The sequence below is a fragment of the Grampus griseus genome (genome assembly GCF_964374135.1).
Source record: "Grampus griseus genome assembly, chromosome: 2".
Classification (NCBI taxonomy): Eukaryota; Metazoa; Chordata; class Mammalia; order Artiodactyla; family Delphinidae; genus Grampus; species Grampus griseus.
The window spans coordinates 11,440,620-11,466,962 of NC_139018.1; the positions used below are offsets into that span (position 1 = coordinate 11,440,620).

A 26,343-nucleotide genomic window follows, 5' to 3' on the forward strand; every position below is an offset into this window, starting at 1 on the left:
GAAGATTTATTAGTTGTTCATACCACAGCCCAATTCAGGTCCCCTAGGCATTGGAGTCTTCTGCTGGGTCCTCGGCTTCCAGCCTGCAGATCAGGCATGAGAGAGGGGCGGTTATGGGCCACCCCTCACCCTACCCCCCCCGCACCTTGCCCAAGGTGCCATTCAGGGGCCAGTGCTGTAGGAAAAGCTCTTTCGGCTGAGGTGGTAGCTTAGGGCACCTGAGGCATTTGGAATTGATAGATTCAGGAGAGGATTTAATGCAGGTGAGTCCTGCATCTTTGCAGCTGCCCCCTCTACCTGGATTACACCTTGCTTCCGCTGCCCATCCCTGGAGGTCTCATTCTTCCTTCTCCCCTCCATGGCTTGATCTGGACACCTCCTCCTCTGGGAGGCTGTTTCAACCCTCTTAGCAGAAAAGAGTCACCCTGCTCTACGGAAGGTCCCTCCTCCCTGGTCTGCGTTGTTCACTCTGTTCTTTAAAGCTGCCAGCGCATTCAGCAAATGTTTACCGAGCTCTTGCCTGGAGCCCCAGTTCTAGGTCCTGGGGATGCCAAACCCCAGCCCTGGTCTTTGGGGATCTCACAGTCTTGTGGAGGAGACAGAGGGTTAAAGAAATGCCTTTATACTTGGGAGTTACAGTGCAATCCTGGAGGGATGTGCAAGAGGGTCCTGGGGACACGGGTGAGACGAGGGAGCCATTAATTCTTCCTGTTTGGGGAGGGGTGAGTTCAGAAGTCTGGAAAAGGATTGAACTTCTGAGCTGGGACTTGGACGATGAGTAAGAGCTCACATGTGGACAGGGGGATGCGGGCTGGGGGACACCCCAGGCAGAGGGCTCGCTCTGGCAGAGGAGCAGAGCACCGCCCTGTGCAAGGTCTGGGGCAGCCGGGGCTGCATCCAAAGTGAACAGGTGCTCCTACGGCCGCCTGAGGCCCTGAGTTGAGGGGGCAGGGGTCGTCGTTTGTGCCTGGTGCACAGGTGGGGTCCAGAAAATACTTGTCGAATTAACAAGTGACCAAGCAGAAGCAGGAACTTGTCTGGAGGGCTCATGTGCCACATCTCTAAACGGAATGTTCTCATCCAGCCCTGGGAAGTGTAGTTACGACATCCTCATTTTATGAATAGGGAAACCGAGGCACAGAGCAGTTAAGTGACCTGCTCCAGCCCAGAAGCCTCTGAGCCTGGAGGGGTTTCCAGGCATCTGCTGTGCCCATTATCCCATCCTGTCTTCCTCGACCAGGTGGTGGGGAAGGCGGGGGTAGGCGGAGCCCAGCTCACCTTGGGTCCGGGCCTGGGCATGATGGGGTTGCTTGTTTTGGAGGTCAGAGGTGACTGTTAGGCCACCGGGGTCTGCGGGCCTTTGTCCCATCTCCTCCCAGCCCTCCCCCCACCTTAGTCTGCCTCACTGCCTTCTTCGCTGAGGAAACAGGGGGCCCTTGTTCCCTCCGAGTTCTGAGTGCTCACAGAGCAGCATCCAGCGTTGGCCTCACAGGAGGGCGTGAATTGGAAACGTGGCGCCTGCAGACCCCCTCTGGCCACGGCAGGCGGCCCTTTCCTCGGGACGCCTTGTGACTGGCTGAGAGGGACCCTTTCTGAGGAAGAGAACAGGTCCCTGGGACAGTTCCCTTTTCTGCGAACGGAGTGGGGTCAGAAAAACAAAATGGCACAACTGAAGTGAGTTCACTTCCACCCGAGCCCCCATCCCCACTGCATCTGGGAAACGAAGCCTCTGAGGTGCCTCCCCTGCCCCAGGGTTCCCTCCTGTGCAGCGTCCTCCATCTGAGGGTCCCTCGGCTCTGACACCCCCCCTCCTGAGGGTCCTCTCTGCTGCGGTCCCCCTCCTCTGCAGGGTCCCCTCCTCTGTGGCGCTGCCTCTCCCTCCTGAGGGTCCCTCCTCTGCAGGGTCCTGGGTTCTCTCCCACGTGCGCCCAGAGCCTGCTGAGTACCACTCCTGAGGATGCAGCCCCAGAGGGCCTTCTCCCCCTTCCCAGCCAGTGGAGAGAGACTGCCGGCTCCTTGGGGTAGACCCCCTCAGGATGACCAAGGCTTGTCTGGTCCATTGAGGAAAGGCAGTGCTGGAGGGCCATTTATTTATTTTATTTTATTTTATTAATTAATTAATTAATTAATTAATTTATTTATTTATTTATTTTTTGCGGTACGCGGGCCTCTCACTGTTGTGGCCTCTCCCGTTGCGGAGCACAGGCTCCGGACGCACAGGCTCAGTAGCACATGGCTCACGGGCCCAGCCGCTCCACAGCATGTGGGGTCTTCCCGGACCGGGGCACGAACCCACGTCCCCTGCATCGGCAGGCGGACTCTCAACCACTGCTCCACCGGGGAAGCCCTAGAGGGCCTTTTAGAGCCACTGACAGCACTGCTTGTGCCCCAGCAAGGATGCTGCAGCGATGCTGAGGGAGACCATCCAGGCCTGACGTGTGTCCTGATTGCTGTTCTCGTGAAAGGGTTTCACTGGCACAAAAATGCTTGGAAAATACACAAAGGAAGGTGGCCGGCTTCCAAAACTCAACTGTTTACCTTCAGTGGGGCGGCCGGGAACGTGGGGAGCTTATTTTCCAAACAGCCCACGGTTGTCAGGTCTACAGGCCTTGGGTGATGCCAGGCGAGCGTGAGCTGAGGGCATTTCCTGCCCACCTCCTTCCCCAAGCGCACTGGGGCCCCAGGTTCCTCTCAGGGGCCGACTCTGTCCCCTCTTGCTGCATGAGAAATGTTCTCTCTGGGATGGGGTTTCTGAGGCCCGGGGCGCCCTGCCCAGCATCACCACGTGACCCAGTTCTCGTCCATCCGTGCCTGTCTTGGTCTGAAAATATTGGCTTCTTGTTTTGGTGCCTGTCACAGCAGAGCCGCGGTTACAGCACAAATGGGCTTGTGTCTGTGGCATCTCTGAGAATGAGCTGTCCTTTGCCCGTGTTCCCACTTCCCACCGGCGGCTCTGCCTTCCTTCCAATTCTGTTTTATTCTGGGAAGTGGAGTTGGATGGGAATGTAATAATGAATCCGCGGACAGAACCGGAAAGGTCCTTGGAGTTTCCTGTTTTTTATCCAAGGGGAAACTGAGGCCCAGGGATGCCGCTAGGCTTTTGCACGGGCCCCAGGACACCTAGCAGCTTGGCTGCGGGCTGAGCCCATTGGTGTCACTGTGTGTCCAGGCCCCAGCCGGGCCACCTCCCACCCGTGAGACCTTGCCCGGTCATTTTTCCTCCTGGGCTCTAGGTGTCCTGGTCTGTGAAGGGGGACCATCACCCCCAGCTCCTGGCTGTGCTGTGAGGACAAATGCCGTTTCCCTTCCCCGTCCAGGAGTCCCAGAAGATGGGCAGCTTCTCAGCTGGTCTCATTTTTGCTGTTTTGTACACAGGCTAGTCACCACGGGGAAGGATCGGTGTCCTTCGGTATTTTCTTTCGGTGAAGTCCATGGGATTTTTTTTTTTTTTTTTTCAAATAGGTAAAATCCCTTAACATCTTTCCTGGCAGACAATAAAAAAGAGGAGTTAAGGATATCAGCAGAAAAGAGCTGGCACATTCCGAACCCTTGACGGAAAAAGAGTTTAAATGAGGGAGGATGGCAAGGTGTGGGCAGGGTCAAAGGAGCCAGCGGGAAGTGGTGAGGCACCCCGAGAATGGCGGGCTGTCACCACCCCAGGCCTCAGGGGACTAGGGGAAGGGAGAGCTTAGAGACAGTGGTGGTCGTGGGAGAGGGGCTGCCCTGCGCAGTGGGGACGGTGGGAGCAAACACCCAGGCTCCTCTCCCCTCTTCTGCTGGTGTCTCCAAATGGCCGGACTCGGCCAGCAGCCAGAGGACAAGGCAGCTGGGTGGTCGTGGCTGTAGAGGACAGCGTCCCGTGGCACAGGGCAGGCATGGGGCGTGGGACAGGCCCGGCGGCAGTTCTGCCTCTGCCCTCTCACCGTGAGGTCCCAGGCAGGTCTCAGGAGTCTGTGTCTGTGGAATTCCTTCTCACTGTGTGGTTTGAAAATGAAAAGAAACGAACGGACATACGTTTTTAGCACAGTGTCTGCCTAGAGCTGTCACCGTGATTTCTTTATGAACGACTTTGAAACAAACAGCCGGGAATCCCGGAGGGAGGCCCCCCTGGGGGTGGGGCTGAGGGCAGGGATGGCGCTGGTGGCCGTCTCCGGCCTCTGCTGAGGCCACCCAGGGGGTCAGCCAGGTGCCGGGCTGGCGCCGTCCCCTCCAAGGGAGCGGGCCACGCAGCTGGTGGCGGCCGCGTGCCGGGCGGCAGACATCTGGCCAGTCAGGAAGCTCGGTGTCAGGCGGCCCCGGCTGTTGGCAGGTGCTCCTGTCTTGGGGGTCAGGTGATGCCGACTGTCTGTCAGCCAGCAGCTCTGGCTCCCCCCGGGGCCCGATCTTCCTAACCCCACGCTCTTGAAAAAATAAACACGCCCCCCCAGTGGAGCCGTGCCTCAGGGACCCCAGGCAGCCCGCTGCCCCCTCACTTTGTCATCATAGGCCCTGATCTCAGTGTAAAGTACGAGCTTCTGGTCTCTCAAAGCAGCAGCTCTTAGATTCGCGCAGATCACAGCTTTGTGGAGACTGTGTGTAGTTTTGTGGAGAGAGCGTCCGCTTGCATCTCAGTTCAGGTCTGGCCGTGTGACTTCAGTCGTTGGACTTGACCTCCCTGAACCCTGGTGTCCCCACCTGAAAAACCTGGGTGGTAGGGCAGCTGCAGTGTGGCCAGTAAATGCTTTCACAGCGACTCTCCCTCGATCCACAGAAACTTCGTCACCCTGATTCCACGTGTGTATTTTCTGTGTCCCGGGCTGCTTGGGGCTCGGGGACAGAAGTGTAAACACAGGGCCTGCCCCGGAAGGGCTCCAGGTCCTCAGCGAGTTCATCCCATTCGTCCCGTCCTGTCCCACGAGTGCCAGCCCTCCTCCTGCCCCCTCTCCGTGCCGCGGGGACGTGCAGAGGAGACGGGATAGATGGGGCAGCGGGCTCAGGAGCTGAAGTTGTTCTTTTTCTCTGTGTCTCCCGCTTGTAGCTGAACCTTAGCCGGCCAGTCGAGGAGCAGGGCCCCCTGGACGTCATCATCCACAAGCTGACCGATGTCATCCTCGAAGCCGACCAGAACGACAGCCAGTCCCTGGAGCTGGTGCACAGGTTCCAGGTGCGTGGAGGGTGAGGCGGAGGCCGGGAGTGGTTCTGTGCATTTCCAGAGCCGTGGAGCCGCCTTGCCGTGTACTGTGTACACACGGCTCTGCCACCGCCAAGAAGACATGGACTTGTGGTCGGGCACTTCCCTGCCGGGGCCTCCGTCCCGTCGGGGGCGAGACGGGATTGAACCAGGGCACGGTTGGCACCCGCTCTGCCCTCTACGCTGAGAGACCTGATTTACCGATCTGAGCACTGCAGAGTGCGCACGTGCCTGTGCGTCCTCAGCGACACACAGCCGCAGCCACAGGCGTTGAGTTGGCACAGGGGCGGAACCCTCTTGCCACCCCTGGAGAAAGGCACCCCCAAGGGCCTTTGAACTGGAGCGGCTGCCCTTGGCCCCTGAGTCCTGCCGTGGTGGAGAACCCCTCTCCGAGCTCACGGCTTTGACCCTGAGTGCCCATCTCTGAGCTGGGACCAAGTCCTCTTGGCTTTTCCCTTCTCCCTTCCCCGTTTCCCCAGCAGCCTGGGTCCTGACCCCACGGTAACCCGCCCGCCACCTTGGGGGGGGCTGCCATTGCCGCCGCTGACTTGCCCTGTGTTTTCTGTGTTGTGGACAAGAGCGTGATTCATTCCCCAGGAAAGCGGCTCAGGGGTCATGAAAAACAAGGTCATGTTATCAGTGAAAATGCAGCTGAGAGAGAGAGGGCCTCCCTGCGGGAGGGATGCTCGAGCCAGCGCTTTGCAGTGTTTGATAACCGGAGGGTTGACGTCCTGTCTTTCTTTATCAGGACAAAGGGGACTCTCATCGCCACATAGCAGCCCTCCTGCTGACAGCATTTTCTTCCCCCATGTGTCCAGGGTCGGTGGCCTCAGCCTCCCTCACTTCCCTGTGGCTCTCGCCCCCTTCTTGACGGACTCTGGCAGATTCCCGCTTCCCATGAGCCCTGGTGGCCCGTTTGTGGCCCTGCTGGTGTCCTGTCCCACTCCCCCACGCAAGTGGGGAGGTGCGCTGTCCACACGTGGTGCCCTGCAGGACCTTTGCCTGGCCAGCAACCTGACGTCTCTTCCGCTTCCGTGGGGCCGGGAGGCCGTGGGGAAAGGCGTGTTTGGGCTCCTCTGTGAGCTCACCAAGCCTCAGTTTTCGTATTTGTAAAATGGTGTTAGTACCAGGAAAACCTCATACCGTGTCGGGAAGAGTAAACAACACGATGCGTGTGAAGTGCTTCACCCGGTGCTCAGGCCCCAGCCAGTGCTTAGTTGGTGGTCGATACCAGTGTGATCACATGACCCCCTCGAGCCTCAGTTTCCTCTTCTGTAAAATGGGGTTGCTGCTAGGTCCTACTTCTTAAGGTGGGCAGGTGGCTGTGAGAAGTAAATGTCTTTGAGTATGTAGAAGTGTCTAATGTTTGCTGAGTTCTTACAGCTGCTCCCACCACTACTGCCTGTGTCATTACTTTCTTAGATAAAGGACTGGGAGTTAGGGAGCAACCAACCCTGGGGGGCCTCCCATCCCCTGCTCCCCGCAAGCACACCCACAGCCCACGGCGCAGGGCAGGTGGTGGCTGAGCACTGAAGGGGAACTTGGTCCCCTGTGTTCCTGTTCTTGTGCAGAGAAGGTTGGAGAGCATGTCAGGCGGCACGTGGGGACGTGCAGCTTCAAGGATTTCAGCCACCGGCTGCGTTTCCCAGGGAGGTCTCGGCTGGGTCCCAGGAGTCTGTCCCACCCGGGGCACACACAGCAGCCGGCCCTCAGATGCCTGAGGTGACCTCAGGATAACCTTCCAGCCTCAGTATCTCCGGGATAAATTTTCACTGCCGTCTGTGCTTGAGCATGAAGCGGATATCTGCTAAGGCCGGGATGTTTCCTCTTTTGCGAAGAGCACGCTCCTTTGGGGAGAAGGGTGACAGGCTGCACTTTGCACAGGCCCCGAGAAGAGAGGAGAGGGGCAGGGGCCGGTGGAGAGAGGGACTGAGAGGTGCCAGGTGAGGCCTCAGCAGCACGCAGGCCATCCTCCTGCCACGGGGCCCCGGGCTGTCGGCGCTGACCTGGTCTTCCCACCCTGCGCGAGATACGAGATTCAAGTTCAGAGCCAGGCCATAGACTGACACTTGACCTTGACCGTGCCGTTGTTTTCAGATTCCTGTTTTAATATTTATTCTCGGGACATGAACAGGGAGGCACGGGCTTAGGTGCGGGGAGGGGCCCAGGGTCAGGAGAGGCAGAGGGACGTTCAGATTTCAGAGACTGGGAAGCAGGTCCCCGGGCTTGGGTTTGCAAAGCTGGCCTTTCTGCATTTTGTTGTAAGGAAACAGAGAAAGGTGGTTTGCCCCAGAAGGGGCTCAGCTTGAAGGGCCTTCACCAAAGGCGATACTCGGGTCCCTGGGGAAGTGGCTTGGGGCTGTGTGGGTCAAGATAGATGAGTTTCTGAGATGTTTCTGACAGCCCTAGAGCATTCTGCCCATGGGATGCTTCCATTAAACCTCCAGGACCCAGGGATGGACAGGAATTCTCAGAGCTGAGAGGTTATGCTTTTTTTCTGGCTGCCCTTGTGGACAGGTTGGGGGTTGTGTGTCTGGAGCTTATGCAGATCACTAAAGCTGGTTGCCATAGAAATGAACTCCCAAGATGCCACCTCCCCCCGCCCCCCCACCAAAAGGAATACTGGCCTCGAGAGGGCTTGGCGTGGAGAATGATCAGGATGATTCAGTTGTTTTTCTGCGCCAAGGTTCTCGTGGAGCCGACGGCCTGGTGCCGCCGAGGCTCTGCCCGAGATTCAGTTTTCAGGGAACAGACCTGGACAGAGGCCCCCTGGGGTGGTGGGAGGGCTTCCTGGCCTCTAGAGCTGCTTCTTCAGGGGAGCGACCAGAACCTCCTCACTGTGGCATCCAGGGCCAGCTGTCAGGTGTGGCCCGGGGGCCGAGGGGGGTGGCCCTCCTGCTGCTGCCCCAGAATCGTTCGAAGTGTTGTGGCGACTGTATTCCATGAGTCAGGTGGTGCTGTCTGGGTGGGTCTTCCTGGGGTTTCCCTGAATGAGCTCGGAAGGAGGAGGTTTGAGTCTAAACTGTCGCCTCTTCTCCCCATCTCCGTTAGCTGGAAGGATGTTAAGTGTCCCCCAGATGGCCCCTGGACCCCCTGTGTGACCACAGGGACAGCTTCCTCTGAAGTGGCACCATGCTTGCTGAGCTCTGTCCACAGGAGCCCCCAGCCCGGAGGGGAGGCCTCGGGAAACCAGGAACTGCACTCGCAGACCCCAGGGTGATGCACTAGGAGACGCGCAGACCTGATCCCCGCTCATCCTGACTAAAAACTCTTTCTCACCTTTTCATTACGATGATAGTGAAGACTGTAGCCTCTGACGTGGCCCGTGAGGCCTGCAGTCTGGCCGCGGCCTCTCTCCCCCCCTCCCCAGCCTCATCTTGTGCCACCCGCCCCTTCCTTGCCTTGCTGGCCCTCCTGCAGCAGCTGCTCAAGCTCTGAGCTCTTTTCCACCTCAGTGCCTTTGCACAGGACGTTCCCTTAATTGGAATTCGTCCCCACCCCCAGCTCTCAGCTCAGGTGTCCCTTCCTCAGGGATGTCTCTCTGATTACCTGACTTAGGACACATTCCCTGTCCCGGGCCCTTAAAACTTTGCACCTTTCCTTCCCTCTGTTTGGAAGTTTGTCATTCTCTACTGGTTGCTTCTGCCAGTCTCTCCATTTGGGGATTATAGCTCCGCAGGAGCAGAGATCACGTCTGCTTCAAGCTCCCCGGGTATCCCCTTTGCCGCACACAGTGCCTGGTACGTAGGAGACATGTCTACGTGTCTGTGAAGTGGAAGAGCGTCGTGGGTGCGGGGCTGGTGCAGGGCGCCCATGTGGGTCAGGGGAGGGAGAAAGTGGGTAGCTGGGCGGGGGCGGGGAGGGCTCACGAGGCAGACAGCACCGCCTTTTGGGTGCATGTGGACCTCCCTTCGGATGTGGGGACCTGCAGGACCATAAGAGTGGAGAGAGTGCTTTTCACACCAGGCTGTGGGTCTTGGACTTTATCCTGAAGGCTCAGGGTGGGAGCGATAAGATCAGATTTAACTGGAACGAGAGACCCTGCTTAGGAGGGGGAATTACCAGTGCAGGATGAACTCCGAGCAGTGGGGACACTGTGGTCATTGGAACCTGGCAGTTTTCTGAGATGGAGAGGGACTCATGCCATTGGAGGCTCAGCAGTGCCCCCTCCTCACTCCAGGGCCCCTGTGGTCCTGAGCGTTCCTTGCTCAGCCGTGACAGGCCAGCCTCTGAGCGGTCCGGCCCGGCCCTCCTGGGCCTGTGCAGGATGATGCTCCGCCCCCCTCACCTCTCGGGTCCCGTCAGCTGTTTGGTGGTATGAAGTGGATCTGGGAGGGTGCTCTTCCCTCGCCGCGGGGATGTCGGCAGAGAACGCACACTTTGCACGTTGGTTCTTCGTCATCATTACCTGAAAGGAAGTAGCATTTCAGTAGCCCAGCTCCCTACCCCCTACCCCTTATCCTTTTAAAAAACAAGTTTATTGAGATGCACATACCATACAATTCACTCTTTCAAAGTGTACCATCCAGTGGTTTTTAATGTATCCACAGATGTGTACAACCATTACTACAGTCAGTTTTAGAACATTTTCATCACCTCAAAAAGAAACGCTGTACCCTTTAACTGTCACCCCGTGCCCACCCCAGCCGTAGACAACCACCACTTTCTGTCTCTATAGATTTCCCCGTTCTGGACTTTAATATGCATGGAATCGTATAATACACCATCTTTCGGAATTCCCTGGTGGTCTAGTGGTTAGGACTCCACGCTTGCACTGCCGAGGGCACGGGTTCAGTCCTTGGTTGGGGAACTAAGATCCCACAGGCCACGTGTAGAGGCCAAAAAAAAAAAAGACAATACCATCTTTTGTGACTGGTTTCTCTCCCACAGCATAATGTTTTTAAGGTTCATCCATGTTGCACCGTGGATCTGTGCTTCTTTCCTTTTCACGGCTGAATAATATTCCAGTGTATGGCTAGACCACATTGTGTCTGTCCAGTCATCAGCTGGTGGACATTCGGTGGTTTCTGTCTTTTGCCTGTTATGAAGAACGCTGTTGGAAACATTCATGCGCATGTTTTTTTTTTTTTTTTTGCGGTACGCGGGCCTCTCACTGTTGTGGCCTCTCCCGTTGCGGAGCGCAGGCTCCGGATGCGCAGGCTCAGTGGCCATGGCTCACGGGCCCAGCCGCTCCGCGGCATGTGGTATCTTCCCAGACCAGGGCACGAACCTGTGTCCTCTGCATCAGCAGGCGGACTCTCAACCACTGTGCCACCAGGGAAGCCCTCATGCGCATGTTTTTATGCATACGTGTGTTTTCATTTCTCTGGGGTATACACCCAGGAGTGGAATTGCTGGGGCCGGTGGTCGGTTGAGGAACCGCCAGACTATTTTCCCTGGTGGCTGTACCATTTTAGATCCCCACCCCATATAAAGGTTCCAGTCTCTCTACATCCTTGCCAACACGTATCTGACTTTGATTTTAGCCATCCTAGGGGTGTGCAATGGTATCTTGTAGTTTTGAATTGGTTTAAAATTTCCCTGGCAGCCAATGATGTCAGGCATTTTTCTGCGTGTCTGTCGAACACTTGTATATCTTCCTTGGAGCCCTCCTTATACTTTGTGTGCAAATGTCTAGAGCCCTCAGATTTGCCTTTTTCCTCCTCCAGACTGTTGGGCGCCCACAGCAGGGTGGTTAGGAGCGCTGATAACTGGTGCCCTTGCCTGGCCTCAGAGCTGGCCTCCCCACTGCTTGCTGGCTGGCCTTTGGCATGTGCTCAGTTCCCTCATCTATAAAAAGTGGACAGCCATCGTCCACACCTCCCAGGACTGTGGGGGGACTGAGTATGTTAACACGTGTCCAGCCCTCAGAGCACTGGTGATCCTCGAGGCGTGAGTTGAGAATCTGCTGGGGCCCGGCCCCGGGGCAGGAAGCGGGCCGCATGTGGCCCACCGCTCCCTGGCGGTGTAGCTGCAGGCTCCAGTGTCCTCCTGAGATGCTGGAGGACGTCGGAGGGGGTGACTGTCAAGACCCCTCCCTCTCCATTCTGTGGGGACTGGCTCGGCCGCGCCGCAGTAACGAGCAGCTCCCGGGGCCCAGCACAGGCCTCCTTCTGCCCTGTACCGCACACCCTCTGAGGGCTGGCTGAGCTCTGCTGCACGTCTGGGACCCGGATGACGGGCAGCTGCTGACGGGTCCTGGTGGCCGAGGGAAGAGACCTCAGTGAAGCTCGTCCTGGCTCTTAGCTTCTGCCCCAAAGTGACACAAGCTGGGGACTCCTAACATTTCAGTGGGCACACGGGTCCTCCAGGCAGGGATCAGGGAAGTAGGAGCTGCCTGCAGGCCGGGGAGCCGAACATGGTGAACAGCAATACACAGGGCCCTTTTCTTATAAAAAATATAAAGGACGCTTCAACAAGTTAACATGCAGGATGCCCTCGGCCACGAGTGCGTGCAAGCGTTCACCACTCTTACTGTTAGCGCCTGGCGTGTGAGAACACGTGTAAAACACTCTGCCCAGCTGGAGCACTTAGTGACCACTCTTGTGTCAGCTTGTTCTCATACCATGACGATAGTCCAGCAGCCTTATCTGTGACTGTCGGTTGCAGCCAACTTGAGAGTGCTTAGAGAAGTCAGTGAGACAGTGATTATGAAAGTGTCCCCAAGTGAGAGTTGTCCTCTGTGACAGGGGGGTGGAAATATGGACTGTCCTTAGAGGCAGGGCCGGGTGGCCTTCAGGGGGACTTTGGATACTGTTGCCTGGCTCCACCGCTCACCAGCTCACCTACCTGGGCCTCGGTTTCCCCGCCTGCCATGCCAGGAACACACCAGGATGCCAGCAGAAGACGGTGGCATTGAGAGCAGTGGTACCCAACCCCAAAGGCCATTGCCGTGAACAGCGGTGATCACCTCCAAGACCACAGCTCCGTTTTACTCCGAGACCCCTCTGGCTCCGAAATGATTTCCCAGCTGTGTTGACTCAAACCCTGTCGACCTCAGATGTTTACTGAGCAGCTGTCAGCATGGGGCTCTGTCCTGTGTGCTGTAGGCGCAGAGGGCAAGGAGAAGAAACAACAGTTTTTGTTGTTGGAGGCTTTCTAATCTGATTAAGAAGATGACATCTAAACCTATCAAAAGTTAAGTGAGTTTCTGTCTGTCTTGGGGGCAGTGCCTGATGGCATGTGGGCCTTCTGGACGGGGGTCAGAGCCCTGAGCACCAGGGAATGATTCAGGCCGTCACCATGGAGCCACGGGAGAGGCCACCGTTTCCCGAGCACATCCCAAGTGGCCCTCTCTGTCTTGGGCACTCCACATCTTGTATCTGTCTCATTGGATACTTATATATCAATCCATGGGAAAAATGGAATCACTTCCCCATTTTTTTAGGTGACAAAACTGAGGCCCAAGGAAGTTAAATCACTTGCCTACAGCCAATCAGTAAGAAGGCGGCTTCTGCTCTTTTCAGATATGCTTCAGAGGGGCTTTGGCCGGCAGTGGACGGACCCTGGAGGGTTGAGAGCCAGTGATTCCCGGTCCCTGTCTAGCATTGCTCTGACATCGGTGGTGCCACACGATGATAAAATGTTGGCCGGCAGAGGCGAGGGGAGGCAGAGCCGGGCAGATCTGGTGGCCCTGGCCCGAGGACAGATCCTGTCCCGGGAGGCTGTGAGGTCAGCCTCCCCATGACTGCTGCCCTGGGTCACGAGGCCCCTCCTCCCGTGGCGGAAGTGGCCGCACAGTCCACCCATTGTGCGTCCAGGCCAGGCCAGCGGGCAGTGGCTGAATCTCTCATTCTGCCCCAGGGAGCTTGGGGCCATTTAGGGCCATTGAGTGTCTGCAGGGCCTTTCCCTGTGGCGGGGGAGGCCAGCCCCCCAGGAAGATGCACAGCTCTATGACCCTGCCTGTTACCTGCCCAGAGCAGAGATGGACTTTGTACAGCACTGGGTGGGGCGGTGGGAGGGACGGCCACGCGAAAGCCTGAGCTCACCCGGCGTGCTGGCCGTGGTCCCTCTGTGTGTGTGCGTGGACAGTCACCATTTCGCAGCTCAGGGTTGGAGGTCTTCTGGGTTTTAGCAATACTCATGTTTGCTACTAATACATTTTCCCAAAGTCATAGGGAAAACCTGTGTATACACATTTCAGGGTTCCTGAGTTCGGCCCTGTGGACGTGTTGGGCTCCTCGAGTACCAGTATCTGGGTTTTGGAGATTGGGAACCCCCACCAAGAGGTCTGTAGTCCCGTGGGTTCTTTATTTCAGGAACATCTACGGCAGGAAGGTGTCTTCCACTCTCCTCCTGGCCTCTTTGGGGCCATGACTTCCTGACTTGCTTCTGTGCCACCCATGTGGTCTGTGTGCCCACGATAAAGGCCCATGTGGTTTCTTTTGACTTTGTGTAATAAATCACAAAGTCTCTCACCAGCCGAGAGTAAAGCTGCTCTGGTGGGCCACGGGCTGGGCCTCCGCTGACCTCCGTCCTCTGGAGACGGACAGAGTGAGCCACGAGGACCTTCTGTGAGCCCCTCCCATGCTGGCTGGGGTCCATGCCCCCTGCCTCAGGCCTCACACACTCCCTGGCTTCTAGCCCCTGACCTGGCCAGTATCTCGCAGTCTCTCCATTGATCCATGAGATCATTTGTCAAATAACCACTGTGTCATTCATTCCACAAGTCTTAATTGAGCACTTGCTGTGTGCCAGGAATCCTAAAAGACATCGCAGATACAAAAAATAAGACAGGTCAGGTGGATGCAGCCCTTTCCCCACGGAGTGTGTGTGTGTGAGGGTGTGGGTGGGTGGGTGTGAGTGAGGGTATGTGTGGGTGTGAGTGAGGGTGTGTGTGAGTGTGTGGGTGTGTGTGTTGCTATAGGGGAGGCAGGGTTGATGCTAAGAAGACACAAGTAAATGGAGGAAAAGCACCATAGTCTCCATTTATGGTAAGTTCTAGGAAGAAGAAAAATCAAGACCTGTGGTAACAGGGAGGGTGTTATCACCTCTCTGAGGAGGTGACACTTGAGCCAGGCCTAAAAGGCCTAGTGAGCAGGGGGCGGGAGTGAAGCAGGCGAGGGGCTACGTCTGCCAGGCCCCTTGGCGAGACGGGCGCAGAGGCCTGCGGACCTGGAACGGGCTGGTGCAGCTGAGCGCAGCAGCGGCGGGAGAATGTGCGGACCGAGGGTGCGCTGGCTGCCACTTCGAAGAGGGCTGAGGGTGGGTGTGCAGCAGGAAGCGAGACAGTTGTCGCAGCACTAGGGGTCATTGCCAGGGTCACGGCCGGCAGCAGTAGCTGTCTCTGTTCTCTGTTCTGCTGCAGCCAGAGGCTGGGAAGGCGGGGTGGCCTCGTGCAGGGGTGAGGCGCCCAGGCCTCCCCCGGCCCAAGTGGCCCCGCGTCCCAGAGTTCAGCGGCACGCTGCGAACTCTGCTGTGGCTCCAGACGGCTCCTCTCTCCCCGCCAGCGGCGCTGGGGTGCCCCAAGTCCTGGCTGTAGCCTTGCTCACCCAGCAGGGCAGGAGCGGGCGCCTGCGCTTGCTCTGGGAACTGGGAGTCTGACTCCGGCTGGAGGGCTGTGGCCCCGGCTGGGCGGGCAGAGCCGGCCTGTGGCCGGGGTCCTGGGAAGCAGCCTGCAGGCAGGGGCCACTCCCCAGGCTCACCTGGACAGGTGTGTGGAGAAGGCGCGCATGGTTAAGACCGGTGCTTAAGGAGTGAGGGGCTGCTGCTGAGCCGGGGCGGAACCGAGCTGCTGGGACCAGGCAGCCCCTGTCCACTTCTCACTTCGCTCAGCTGTTGGCTGTGACAGCTGGTCACATAACCACTGGGACCCCCTCCGGTCCCGACAGTGACCCCTGAGTGGAAAGGCCAGCCTGTCCTGGTTTAGTGTCAGCTGGTGAGGAGATGCCTTCTCCTGGCTGGCACCCAGCCCCGCAGATCCCTCCCCGGTCCTGGAGGTGTGTGGCCGAGGTCTCTGTTTGCCTGAGGACCTGACCAGTGCTGTGGCAGTGTGACAGGGCATGTGACATTTGTCAGGTGCTCAGCCTGGCCGGGCACCTTGCCAGCCTCCCGCTGACGGGAGGTGGAGAACACGTAAGTTTGGTGCTGAGGTCTGGGGACAGAAAGGGAGGTATTGTTCTCGTCGGGGGCCTGGAAGCGGGGGAGAAGGTGTTTGTTGTCTCAGATGGTAAAGTGTTCCGTTTCCTCCCCGCCCCCTCTTCCTCAGCGTTCGGGGTTACACTTTGATGGGATTGCTTTTCTTCATGGACTTATTGTGAGCTCTGTCAACCACAGTGTGTCGTCCCCACGGGGACCCCGGTTTTCTCTCCTAGATGGCTGAGCGAGACGCGTGTCACCGCAGACCGTCTGGGAAGATGACTCAGGCGGATGGACAGTCATGGGTGGCATCCGGCCTGGAGATGGGATGGGGGTGCCTGTGACCCGGGCACACTGGGGCGGGTGTGCAAGTCACACACCCAGGATGCTGGGGCCCAGCCCCGCCTCCACAGGTGCTCTGCTTCCCTCCCCCCACCCCCCATCTGGAAGGGGTTTCCCTCTGCTCCGTCAGTGGCGCAGATCGCATCCAGTTCATTCTAGAGCCTGGCGCCTGGGTGCTCCAACCTCTTCTTGTCTCTTCTGAACCCCTGGTTCTGTGACTTTTGTTCACCCGCAGGGACAGTGGGGCGTTACTGCTGACGTTCTGCTCCCAGGAAGCTCCCCAAACGCTCCAGTGTTTCTCCCACCTTCTGCCCCCGGGACAGTGAGTTTAACCAGCCTATTCATGCACTGTGGTTCTGGTGGATTCCGTAGGCATGGCCTTGCCCATGTCCCCTCCGTCTGGCTCTCTGCCGTCTGACGTAGGTAACACATGCACATGCAGCAAATTCAAGGAGCCTTTTCCCACCCCTGCTGCCCGTCTAGCGCATCCCCGTGTTGGGGGCAGCCATGGTTGCAGCAGCCTAGAGCCTTTTTAGGTGAGTTCCGTGTACATGAGCAAAGACGGTCTTCCCGTCCTCACACAAAGCCATTATTCTGTGTGATCTTTCTTGGAAATGATTTCATATCAGTCCTTCCTTCATGCTGCCTTATTCTTTTTAATGGCTGCATAGTATTCTGTTAAATGGCCTTAAATCCTTTTCTTAACCATTTCTCTACTGATAGACACTTAGGATCATGTTTCTGATCATGTTTCAGAAACATGCTGCAGCAATTAAGTATCTTTGTACCTATATCTTTGTGTGCACGTGTATGGAATTATGTGGGATAAATACCTAGAAATAGAAATGCTGAATTTATGTAGTCTTAATTTTGGCTGTTGCCCAATTTCTCTCCATAGAAGTTGGGCCAATAACACTCCCTCCAAGCAAGTGCTGGCCCACGTCCCACCACTTTGGGAGGTGTTTCTAATCGGTTGAATTTGGCCAAGTTGCAGAGAATCGGAGAGTGCCGGGACCCTAGCAATCACCTCCTCATCCTGTTGTTTTTTTCCGTGGGGCACTCAGGGCCCTGGGAGGGGCAGTGTCTGGGCCACCTTGCTCCTGTCTGGTGCTCGTGCACACCCTACCTTTCTCCTCTGTACTCCCTGTGCTACAAGGGCCTGACCCCCCGGGCCTGAGCTCGTGGGTTTAAATAACGGGTCTGAAAAGCAAAATAGGCCGAGGGGCAAATTGCATCGTCCTTTTCCTTTCAGCAGCTCTGCCGGATCAGAGACAGCATCGTGCCAAAGGTTGGGCGGCATCTCTGTCCTTCCTGAACTGCGAAGCCCGGCGCACGTGCCCCCAAGGCCGGCACTGCGCCTGACGCGCTGCCCAGGCCTCGTCCCTTCCAAGCTTGGCCCCTTAGCCTTGCACACCTCTAGACGGGTCACCGCCAAACTCAGAGCTGGCTCGTCCCTCCCCGCCTCAGGACCCTATTGCTTTAGGATCAAGTCCAAGCCCCTTGGCTGGTCTGTCTCCAGCTGCCTCTCCCGCCTGTCTTCACCTACGTCCACCTAGCCACGCGGGCCCCTCCCCCCATGCCTCTGTCTTTGGAATGTCTTTTCACGCGTCCCATGCCTGTGACCCTTTGTGGCTCAAGGTCATTGGCTTCCAGAAACCCTCTCTCCCCTCCTCTTCCCCGCTCTCCCACCCGCTCCCCCATGTGGCAACCCTGCCCTACTCTGTTATCACCAGTCACCCCCGCATCTCTGTCCACTTACGAGCCCCCAGTGAGGGTGGGTGGGATGTGGCCGCTCTGAGGCTGAAGAGGTGACCCCCTCCCTCCCAAACACACAGACACACCCATCACGGGCTCTCACCCTCCCTGGTCTCATGCTGTCTGGGAGGCCTCAGGCTGGGGGCACAGACACCTGAGATCTCTCTGGAATACAAACGAGGGTTGATTAAGACCAAGGCATCTGCTGGGTGGGGAAGCCCCCACTCTCGCTGGGAGCCATTTGAGGAGAGTTAGAGAAGCGGCAGTAGGTGAGGACAAGCCGCCTAACTTGCCAGGCTGAGTCTGTGAGGGCTGGAGAGTCATCTGGTGACTGCAAAGGACAGTCTCAGGGTGCGTATGGGCTTGGTTGGGCTAGTGAGTGGGTGTCTGTCCCCGACATGGAGCCATTATCTGTCACGCGTGCGCCCGTCCTGCTGGCCTTCTTCCCTCTGCTGTGTCCTACCCCCCTGCCAGAGTTGTCCTGTGCAGTCACAGTGCTGTGCACCTGCATGAGGGCAGCAGGCCCTGGGCTCCCATGTAGCAGTCTGGCTCCATCAGGCCCAAAGAGCTTTCTTTCTTTGTTTATCATGTCACAGAATCAAAGAATCCTAGAACCTAAAAGTCAGAAAGGATGTTAAAAATACATTATTCTGACTCTCTTGTTTATAGACGAGAAAACTGAGATACAAATAACTTGTGACCTTCAGAAGTACACGTAAAGCTAATGGTGATTCCAGGACTTGAACCCAGATTTCTAGACTCTGCCTTTGCCTTAACTTTCACAGTGCCTCAGGGTCCTGGTGCTGGGGTCCGGACTACCCTGGTGCTGCAGCTGGCCTGAAAGGGCTGGTCTGCCAGTGATGGGAAGGCAGAAGCCTTGGCTGGCTGGCTGTCAGGGACAGTTACACAGGTTGCACGCTGAACAGCTCACTAGGCTGCAGACGGCTCCTTGTGTGGCTGGACTCAGCGGTCCTGCCCCTAGTATGTACTGGATGGTGCCACAACCTTCTCTTGGCTCCTGGGAGCCTGCTCTCAAGGTTTAGCCGCAGGAATCTCCAGGTGCAGCCCTATGCCAGAGCTGGCTGCCTCTTTAGACCCTCAGCCTATGATTCTTGAACAGCCACGGGTGGCAGGGTTTAGCTAGGGCTGTGGCTGCCTGGCGCACTGTTACATCAAGGCTCTCGGGCCTAGTGTGGGTTCCTCAGGACTGTCCACGGTGTGTGGTTTTCTGTGAGCTCTAATGAACAGGCAGGTATTCTGAGTGGTGCCAGGAAGGCTTTGACTCAGAGACATTGGGTCCTGGCCTCAGTTGATTACAGGCTTCGGTGGTCTGCCCAGAAGATTTGTTAGTTGTCCACCCGGAAAACTCTGCTCAGCCCGGCTCATGACCTCATCCTCACCTGCGGCTGCCCTCCCAGCGACCGGTCTCGCTCTCGGCAGAAGCATATACTGTGCCTCTGAAGGTGGGATCGCTGGCGACACTGCTGCAGTGTTAATCCTCCCTCCACGGGGCCCATTCCTTCACCCAGCAGTGTCCACAGTGGCCCTTCTGTGCGTCGGGCACGCGTCCTTCCCTTGACGCCACGTGGATCCTCCTCCCAGAGGCCGCTGTGGACTCCGGCGTCCGGCCATGCCATTTGTGTGCTCTCCTGAGAAGTGTCTGTCTTCAGTTGTGTTAGTTTGTCTTGATCCCAGATCGGGGACAGATGCAGACTGGCCCAGTGTGGTGGTCCCTGGGGGCCTTTGAGTGAAGAGTGAAGCGGGATGCAGACCCTGGGGTGATGGGAGAAGCAGATGGGCCTGCAGCCTTTCCTTTTTTTTTGCTTTTCCTTGTGCTGCCACCAGGCGCAGTGTGCCTGGCCTCACGGGCTGAACCATCAGGCTAAAGGCCTCTAGGCTAAAGACTTGGCCTGGCAGAACATGAGAAAGGCTTACTTTTTTCCCTTTTAACATAAGTTTTAAAAGAAGGTTTTTAGATCTGAGAAAATGTAAATTTTTTTCACGTCACAAAATTATTTAGTGGCACCAAGATTCTAAGCTTCTAAGGCTTCTGATTCCCAGTATAGTTTTCATTCCACTAAACCTCCATCACTTGGTGCTTAAGGAAAGGTTCAGCATCACCACATGGTAACTGTGTGCCCACGTAAAAGTACCCAGTCTTTTTTGTTTTATGTAAATAAATAGCTAATGGAAAATTTAAAAAAAAATTTTTTTTTAAAGAATGAACCTGAGTGATCCTGGCTAGAGCTAGAATTGAGATGCTTTTCTTTTTACCCAGGTTTGCTATGCCTGTTTCACTGACTACAAACTAGAGGGCTCTGGAGCCAGATGGTGTGGGCTCAGGTCCCATCCCGGCTACCTCCTAGCTGGGGGAGCCTGGGCAACGTACTGAGGTTCTCTGAGCCTGAGTTTCTCTGTCTATCAAATGGGGCTGCTAATAGGACTTACTATATAGGGTTGTTGTGAGGAATATAGTGTCAGTTGCTGCAGGTGTAGGACATCGTCCTGCACTTGGTGAGCGTTTAGGAAAAGTTAGCTGCTATCATTATTACTGTCGTAATTATCAATAATAGTAACACATCCTAGCATCTTGCCAGGACCTCCATCATGGTGTCAAGACTTGAGGAACTAGAAGCTTCCCGGCTTTCACCTCCCACTTGGTGTGGAAGGAGCTCGTTAAAAGGCCAGCCTTTGTGCCATCAGCTGAACGCTCTGGGTGCCGGTCATGCTCTCAGGAAGAGCCAGAAGGAGTGAGATTATGCTGAGTAAGCCCCAGGTCACCCCCTTTCCTGTGAAAGCCCCCACGAGTCATTTTTAACAGCTACAGGAAGTCATTTGAGTTCTTCCTCAGCACGCGCCTGGTGGCTGAGTGTTAACTGAAACACCCTGATTCGTGGGCTTCTGGGAACCTTCTTGGAGAGTTCTGTGCGTGGTGTGTGGGGTTCATCTTGAGTGCCCATGCTTCTCTACTTCTAGAACCAAGTGATAATCAGGATTCTGAAGTCCCATTGGGGTATTTAGCACAAAAGGTGGTTGTAATTCCCAAGTGATCGCCGCCGTGATCGGTGGTGGTGGCTCCCAGGGCCGTGGAGGTGGTCATGGTGGAATTGGGCCCCGTTTTCCACTTTATTTATTTATTTTTTGGTGGTACGCGGGCCTCTCACTGCTGTGGACTCTCCCGTTGCGGAGCACAGGCTCCAGACGCGCAGACTCAGTGGCCATGGCTCACGGGCCCAGCCGCTCCGCGGCATGTGGGATCTTCCCGGACCTGGGCACGAACCCGCGTCCCCTGCATCGGCAGGCGGACTCTCAACCACTGCGCCACCAGGGAAAGGCCCCGTTTTCTACTTTTGATCCACTCCACATGGGAGGCTGGAGTCCCGGACCGGGTAAGCACAAGGCAGGCCACACTGCAGAGCAGGGACTGCAACCCAGGGCCTTGCTGTTTAGTCCAGTGCTCGCTTTCTCTCCGTGCCCACCTTTTTTTTTTTTTTTTAAATTGAAGTATAATATATACAGAGAAAAGTGTGCATATTGTGAATAGCTTGATGAATTTTTGCTACACACAGATACACCGTGTACCGAGCACCCGATGAAGCAGTAGAGCAGTGCCGCTCCCCTGAGCCCGGCCCAGCCCAGCCCTGCCTGGCTCTGCCCTGCCCTTTTCCTCTCCTTCCTCAGCCTTGGGCAGTGGGCTCCCTTCCTACTAGTGCAGAGCTCCTGTCCTGCCCCGTGACATTCTCTTCCCGGGGTGGGGAACAGGGCCACTGGAGGGAAGGAAGCCAGTTACCAAACCAAGAGATGGACCTTCTCCAATAAACTGGGCGCCGTCAATTCCCTATTCCATGAATGGCTTCCAACCTGGTCCCCACCCCCCGCCACTGGTCCTGGCCAGCAGGATTTTGGTGAAATTCTCCCTCCAGGCTGCAGGTTAACGCGCAGAATGCTTGGCAGGGAGCTGGTGCTGAGCTCACCCAGCCCTGCACGTGCCCCTTGTTAGCATTCGCCGTGCTGTTCCCTGCCCTGCCTCCGCCGGAGACTGACAGCACCCCAAGAACAGGGCATCAGGCTCGCTTCCGCTCTGGGGCTTGCATAAGCGCCTGCTGGATGTGAACCCACGAAGCCATCTTTCAAACAACCGGCCACCCAGAGACCCAGTAGGAGACTCTGCTCGTTCGTGGGAGGTCCAGGCAGCTCCCAGCCTCTCCATCCTCCTCCCACCGCTGGCCCCAGGCTTCGGTCCTCTGTTTCCTATTCTAGACCTGCCCTACTGAGTTGTGGACAGATGAGGACTGAAGCTTACAGAGGCCCCACATAGCAAGTGGGGAAAGCAGGAATTTACGCGGGTCTGGTGGCCTCCAACTCCTTCCTACGCGTGAGACCTCTTCCCAGCAATGGCCTTCACTTGGCAGAAGAGGAAGCTGAGACCCAGAGAGGAGATGGGGCTCCCAGCACTCTGTGTGGTGGCCCTTCCTCCATCCTAGCTCGCCTTCCTCCAGAGGCGTAGATTTCCAGAGCCGTCCATCAAACCTGAATTCCCAGTCCTGCCGTCAGGGTTAGAGGCTAGGCGCTGCCCGGCTGGGCTCTCAGGGGCACACGTCCCAGCAGGCAGCCTTCCAGCTGCTGGGTCCCGAGCGTGATGAGGTGAGGCTGTGCCCGGGCACTCCCTCACTCCAGAGCACCAGGTCCAAGGCAGGTGGCATCCTGGACCCACATAAGCGCCTGCTGTTAATGCTGGCCGGTTTACCTATTTTTTCTTGCTTGTACTTTTGGTATCATGCCTAAGAAACCATTGTCTAATCCAAGGTCACAAAGATTTACACCAGTGTGTTCTTCTAAGAGATTTATAGTTTTAGCTCTTACCTCATAGGATTTTTATGTTAAAAGAAATAGTACTTGCCCACCGCTTTACCCAGTGGCGTGCGTGTAGCCAGTCCTGGGTAAATGGTAGCTGCTGCTATTGTAAATTATTATCAATTATGATTATTTATTATCATCTTTACCATGAGTAACTCTCATTGTGTTTCCCATCTGGGTGGCGGCCTCCTGCTCCTTCCTGAAAGATAGTGTTGCTGTTCGGACTCATTTCTGGCACAATTGTGGGTGCAGGGAGTTGAAGAAAGGGAGGACCTCATTACTTTCCCCACTCCCTCCATTTCCCCCCAAACTTTTTGTTTTGGGAAATTTAAAAATGCTTGAGAGGATGCTGCAATGCACTCCCCGTACGTCACCCAGCTTCACGAGTCAGCAGCTCGTGGCCGCTGTGCTTTCACCTGTGCCTCACCTACTTCTTCTTCTTTTTTTTTTTTTTTTTTTTTTGCGGTATGCGGGCCTCTCACTGTTGTGGCCTCTCCCGTTGCAGAGCACAGGCTCCGGACGCGCAGGCTCAGCGGCCATGGCTCACGGGCCCAGCCGCTCCGCGGCACGTGGGATCTTCCCAGACCGGGGCACGAACCCGTGTCCCCTGCAGGTGGACTCTCAACCACTGCGCCACCAGGGAAGCCCCCTCACCTACTTCTTTCCCTGTGCCCGGTTATTGTGAAGCAGATGCTAGACATCATATTTAATCTGTAAATTGTTTTAGTACACATCTCTGAAAAATGAGTCATCCCTTTTTTTTTTAATGGAAGTGTAAGTTGATTTACAATTTGTTGATCTCTGCTGTACAGCAAAGCGATTCAGTTGCACATATATATACATCCTTTAGTATTCTTTTCCATTATGGTCTATCACAGGATATTGAATATAGTTCCCTGTGCTACCACTTCCTAGAAAGAGACCTGCGGTGTTTTGGGGGAGTGGGCCAGAGCCCTGTTACCTCCTGAGGATCCGGGGGGTGGATGCTGGGTGCCTTTCCTGCTTCCCTGTGAGGAGCGGGCTGGCCAGCTGCAGCTGGGCTCTGTCAGGACCTGAGCTGTCTGCAGAGGGTTGCTTGCTGGGCCGGGGACCGTGTCATGCTCCGGTTGCTCCCCGCAAGTGCAGAGGTGACCCGCCCCCCTGTCTGCCAGGCAGCGGGCTCAGAGATCTTAGGTCGGGTTGGGCCCTAAGGGTCTGTGTGCTGTAGAACCATGAGAATCCTTTTTGCTTTTGTATCTACCAACTCTTCTCTTTTTTTTTTTTCTTTCTTTTTTCAAAATTTATTTTGGCTGCACCGTGCAGCTTTCAGGATCTCAGTTCCCCAACCAGGGATTGAACCGGGGCCATGGCCGTGAAAGAGCTGAGTCCTGGGGCTTCCCTGGTGGCGCGGTGGTTGAGAGTCTGCCTGCTAATGCAGGGGACACGGGTTCGAGCCCTGGTCTGGGAGGATCCCTCATGCCGCGGAGCAACTAGGCCCGTGAGCCACAGCTGCTGAGCCTGCGCGTCTGGAGCCTGTGCTCTGCAATGAGAGAGGCCGCGATGGTGAGAGGCCCGCACACTGCGATGAAGAGTGGCCTCCGCTTGCCACAACTAGAGAAAGCCCTCGCAGAGAAACGAAGACCCAACACAGCAAAAAAATAAAATTAATTAATTAATAAATTCCTACCCCCAACACCTTAAAAGAAAAAAGAAAGAGCTGAGTCCTAACCATTAGACCACCAGGGAACTCCCACTACCAACTCTTTTCATATCTGTCACTGTCATCTCGTTGTCCATGGCAGCTCCCTGAGATAGGTTTTATTCACAATGTACGTTTACACACAGGAAATGAAATGTCAGAGATTAATTCCAGTTTCTTCTTCACAGACATAAGGTGGCAGAGGCAGGATTTGAACTTGGGACTCCCACCTGCATTTTCTATTAGCTGAGAGCAAATCCTTTTGTCCCACTCCTTCTCCTTTCCTGGCCATACATGGAACTGCAGAGGAAATGGTATCTCTCATGTTCATCTCGGTTCATCTCTCATTCGGCTCAGATTCTCAGTGGGGAAAACTTGACCCCTGCCCACTCCTCCCCAGCCCAGCAGAGGGCCCGGTGCCCCCTCTTGGCGTCATCACCCCATGGGCCTTCGGGGGCGGGGGCACCTGGCCCATCTGTGCTCCTTTGTCAGTATTCTCTAGACTTCTTCCTGGCCCTGCTGACCCCGAGCCATATATCTCTGCGTTTCCCTTGCTTTAGCTGCTTAAAGCCAGACTCTTCCTTGTGAACTTCCAGGATCCCTTTCTAGGTGTTTCGAGGCAGGCTGTCTAACAGAACATGTGTTTACCGTTTGCCATGGAGACGGTTTGGGCCTTTCTTCCTCGAGTGGTGATAAAACGGTAACAGGGCTCTCACCCTTCCAGCAATTTGTTTGGCAATTCTAAGAGACCTGTGGAAAATGCATGAAGCCTGCGATACAATAGATAAACTGAAAGGCTCGGAAGAAAACCCGCTTGAGGATGATGGGGCGATTGGAAAAACTCTTTCTTTGCCCTCTCCGTCCTCGTCCCAAAAGAGATCATGTTTAGGAATAATTCCTCTGTTAATTCTGATGCTTTCATCCCGGGTCAAAAGCTTGTTGGTGCCTGCTTGTCACATCTTCCCTCCTTTGGTTTCTTCTAGCTTCTTTGGCTTCAATTCACGTCTTAATGAGTCTGCGTTCTCTCAATAAAGGCCGCTGCCCTAATGCACAAAAGTGGAACCAGAACCAGCTTTGTGTTATCTGCCAACCATGTGGACATTCTTCTCGGTACTGCGGTGGGGACATCTGAGGGCGGGTCGTGGTGTACTGGACCTCGGTGGCTGGGGGAGAATTGGGCCAGCCCGTCGAAGCAACGTCTCTGATGTCGCCTTCCTTTTGAAGGAAAGCAGTGAGCTTGTGTGTGTCCCTGCCATTACCTGTAATGCCTCTACCGGTGGCTGCCCGTCCTGTTCTAGAACAGCCCCATGTGTGTGGCCTTGAAGTGTGTCTCCTAAACACTCCTCCTAGGTTTCTCCAACTTATACTCGCAACTCACAGACAAGGAAACCGAGACGAGAGAAACCCAATGGCTCACCCGAGGTGACAGCAGAAGGTGATCACAGCGGGAGACTGGGTTTCTTCTTTTCTTTCTTTCTTTTTTTTTTTTTTTTTTTTGCAGTACGCGGGCCTCTCATTGTTGTGGCCTCTCCCGTTGCGGAGCACAGGCTCCGGACGCGCAGGCTCAGCGGCCATGGCGCACGGGCCCAGCCGCTCTGCGGCATGTGGGATCTTCCCGGACCGGGGCACGAACCCATGTCCCCTGCATCGGCAGGCGGACTCTCAACCACTGCGCCACCAGGGAAGCCCTGAGACTGGGTTTCTTGACTCTCAGTCCCTTGTTCTTCCCTCTGAACTGCACTGCTTCCTGGCAGTGGGTGGTGAGGGCATTGCAGTCTTTCAATTCATAGCCCAGAACGTGAATTCATTGGCCAGATCCGGTAGGGGAAAACCTAGAAGGCTGTCATTCGTCCAGTGTTGTTTGCACCCTGCACGATGCCCTGAGTGCTGTGGATGCTGTGAAGTTTGTTGAGTGGATGACCTTTTAACATGAGGACATTAACATGATTTCAGTCGTATATGTCGATCTTGGTGTCTCACGAACGACATGCTCTTGTGGCAGTGTAGATCTGGTTCAAAGGAACAAGCTCCGGTAAAGGAACAGTGCCGATGGGGAGAGTTGCCTCTGGGGAGCCCACAGCAGAGAGGTTCGGTACCCTGAAGTGAGGCTGTAGGAGAGAGAACCTATCCAAGTTATATCCTTGGATAGACCTTCCTTACAGACATCTCTCACCTCGTTCCCACGTCCCCTGGGGGTGCCAGACGTGGGCCCTCCTGCATCGGCTGCCTGCTTGTTCTATACGAGCAGGGCAGCGGGCCAGGCTCTCAGGAGGAGGAGGAAGTCGCGAAGGCAGCTTCTGTTCTGCATTTGGGTCTGCAGATGCACGTGCTGGGAGAAGACCTTCTGCGGCGAGAGCGTGTAGGCCCTGTGGCGTTTACAGGTGTGAGGACGGGAAGAAGGCCTCCCCAGATGCGTGCACTGGCCACCCCTCAGGGACGGAGACTTCTTTTAAACATCCAGAG

The 26,343-nt window shown here is 56.0% G+C and overlaps 1 protein-coding gene across 1 annotated transcript in view; it reads left to right on the plus strand.

Annotated features, from left to right (window-relative positions):
• The window catches only part of ITPK1 (inositol-tetrakisphosphate 1-kinase), a 162,101-nt gene that overhangs the window by 87,942 nt on the left and 47,816 nt on the right, over nt 1-26,343 (plus strand). Inside the window, exon 4 of the mRNA XM_082647731.1 lies at nt 5,018-5,143. Coding sequence (XP_082503857.1) covers nt 5,018-5,143 — 126 coding nt within the window. The remainder of the gene's footprint in view (nt 1-5,017; nt 5,144-26,343) is intronic.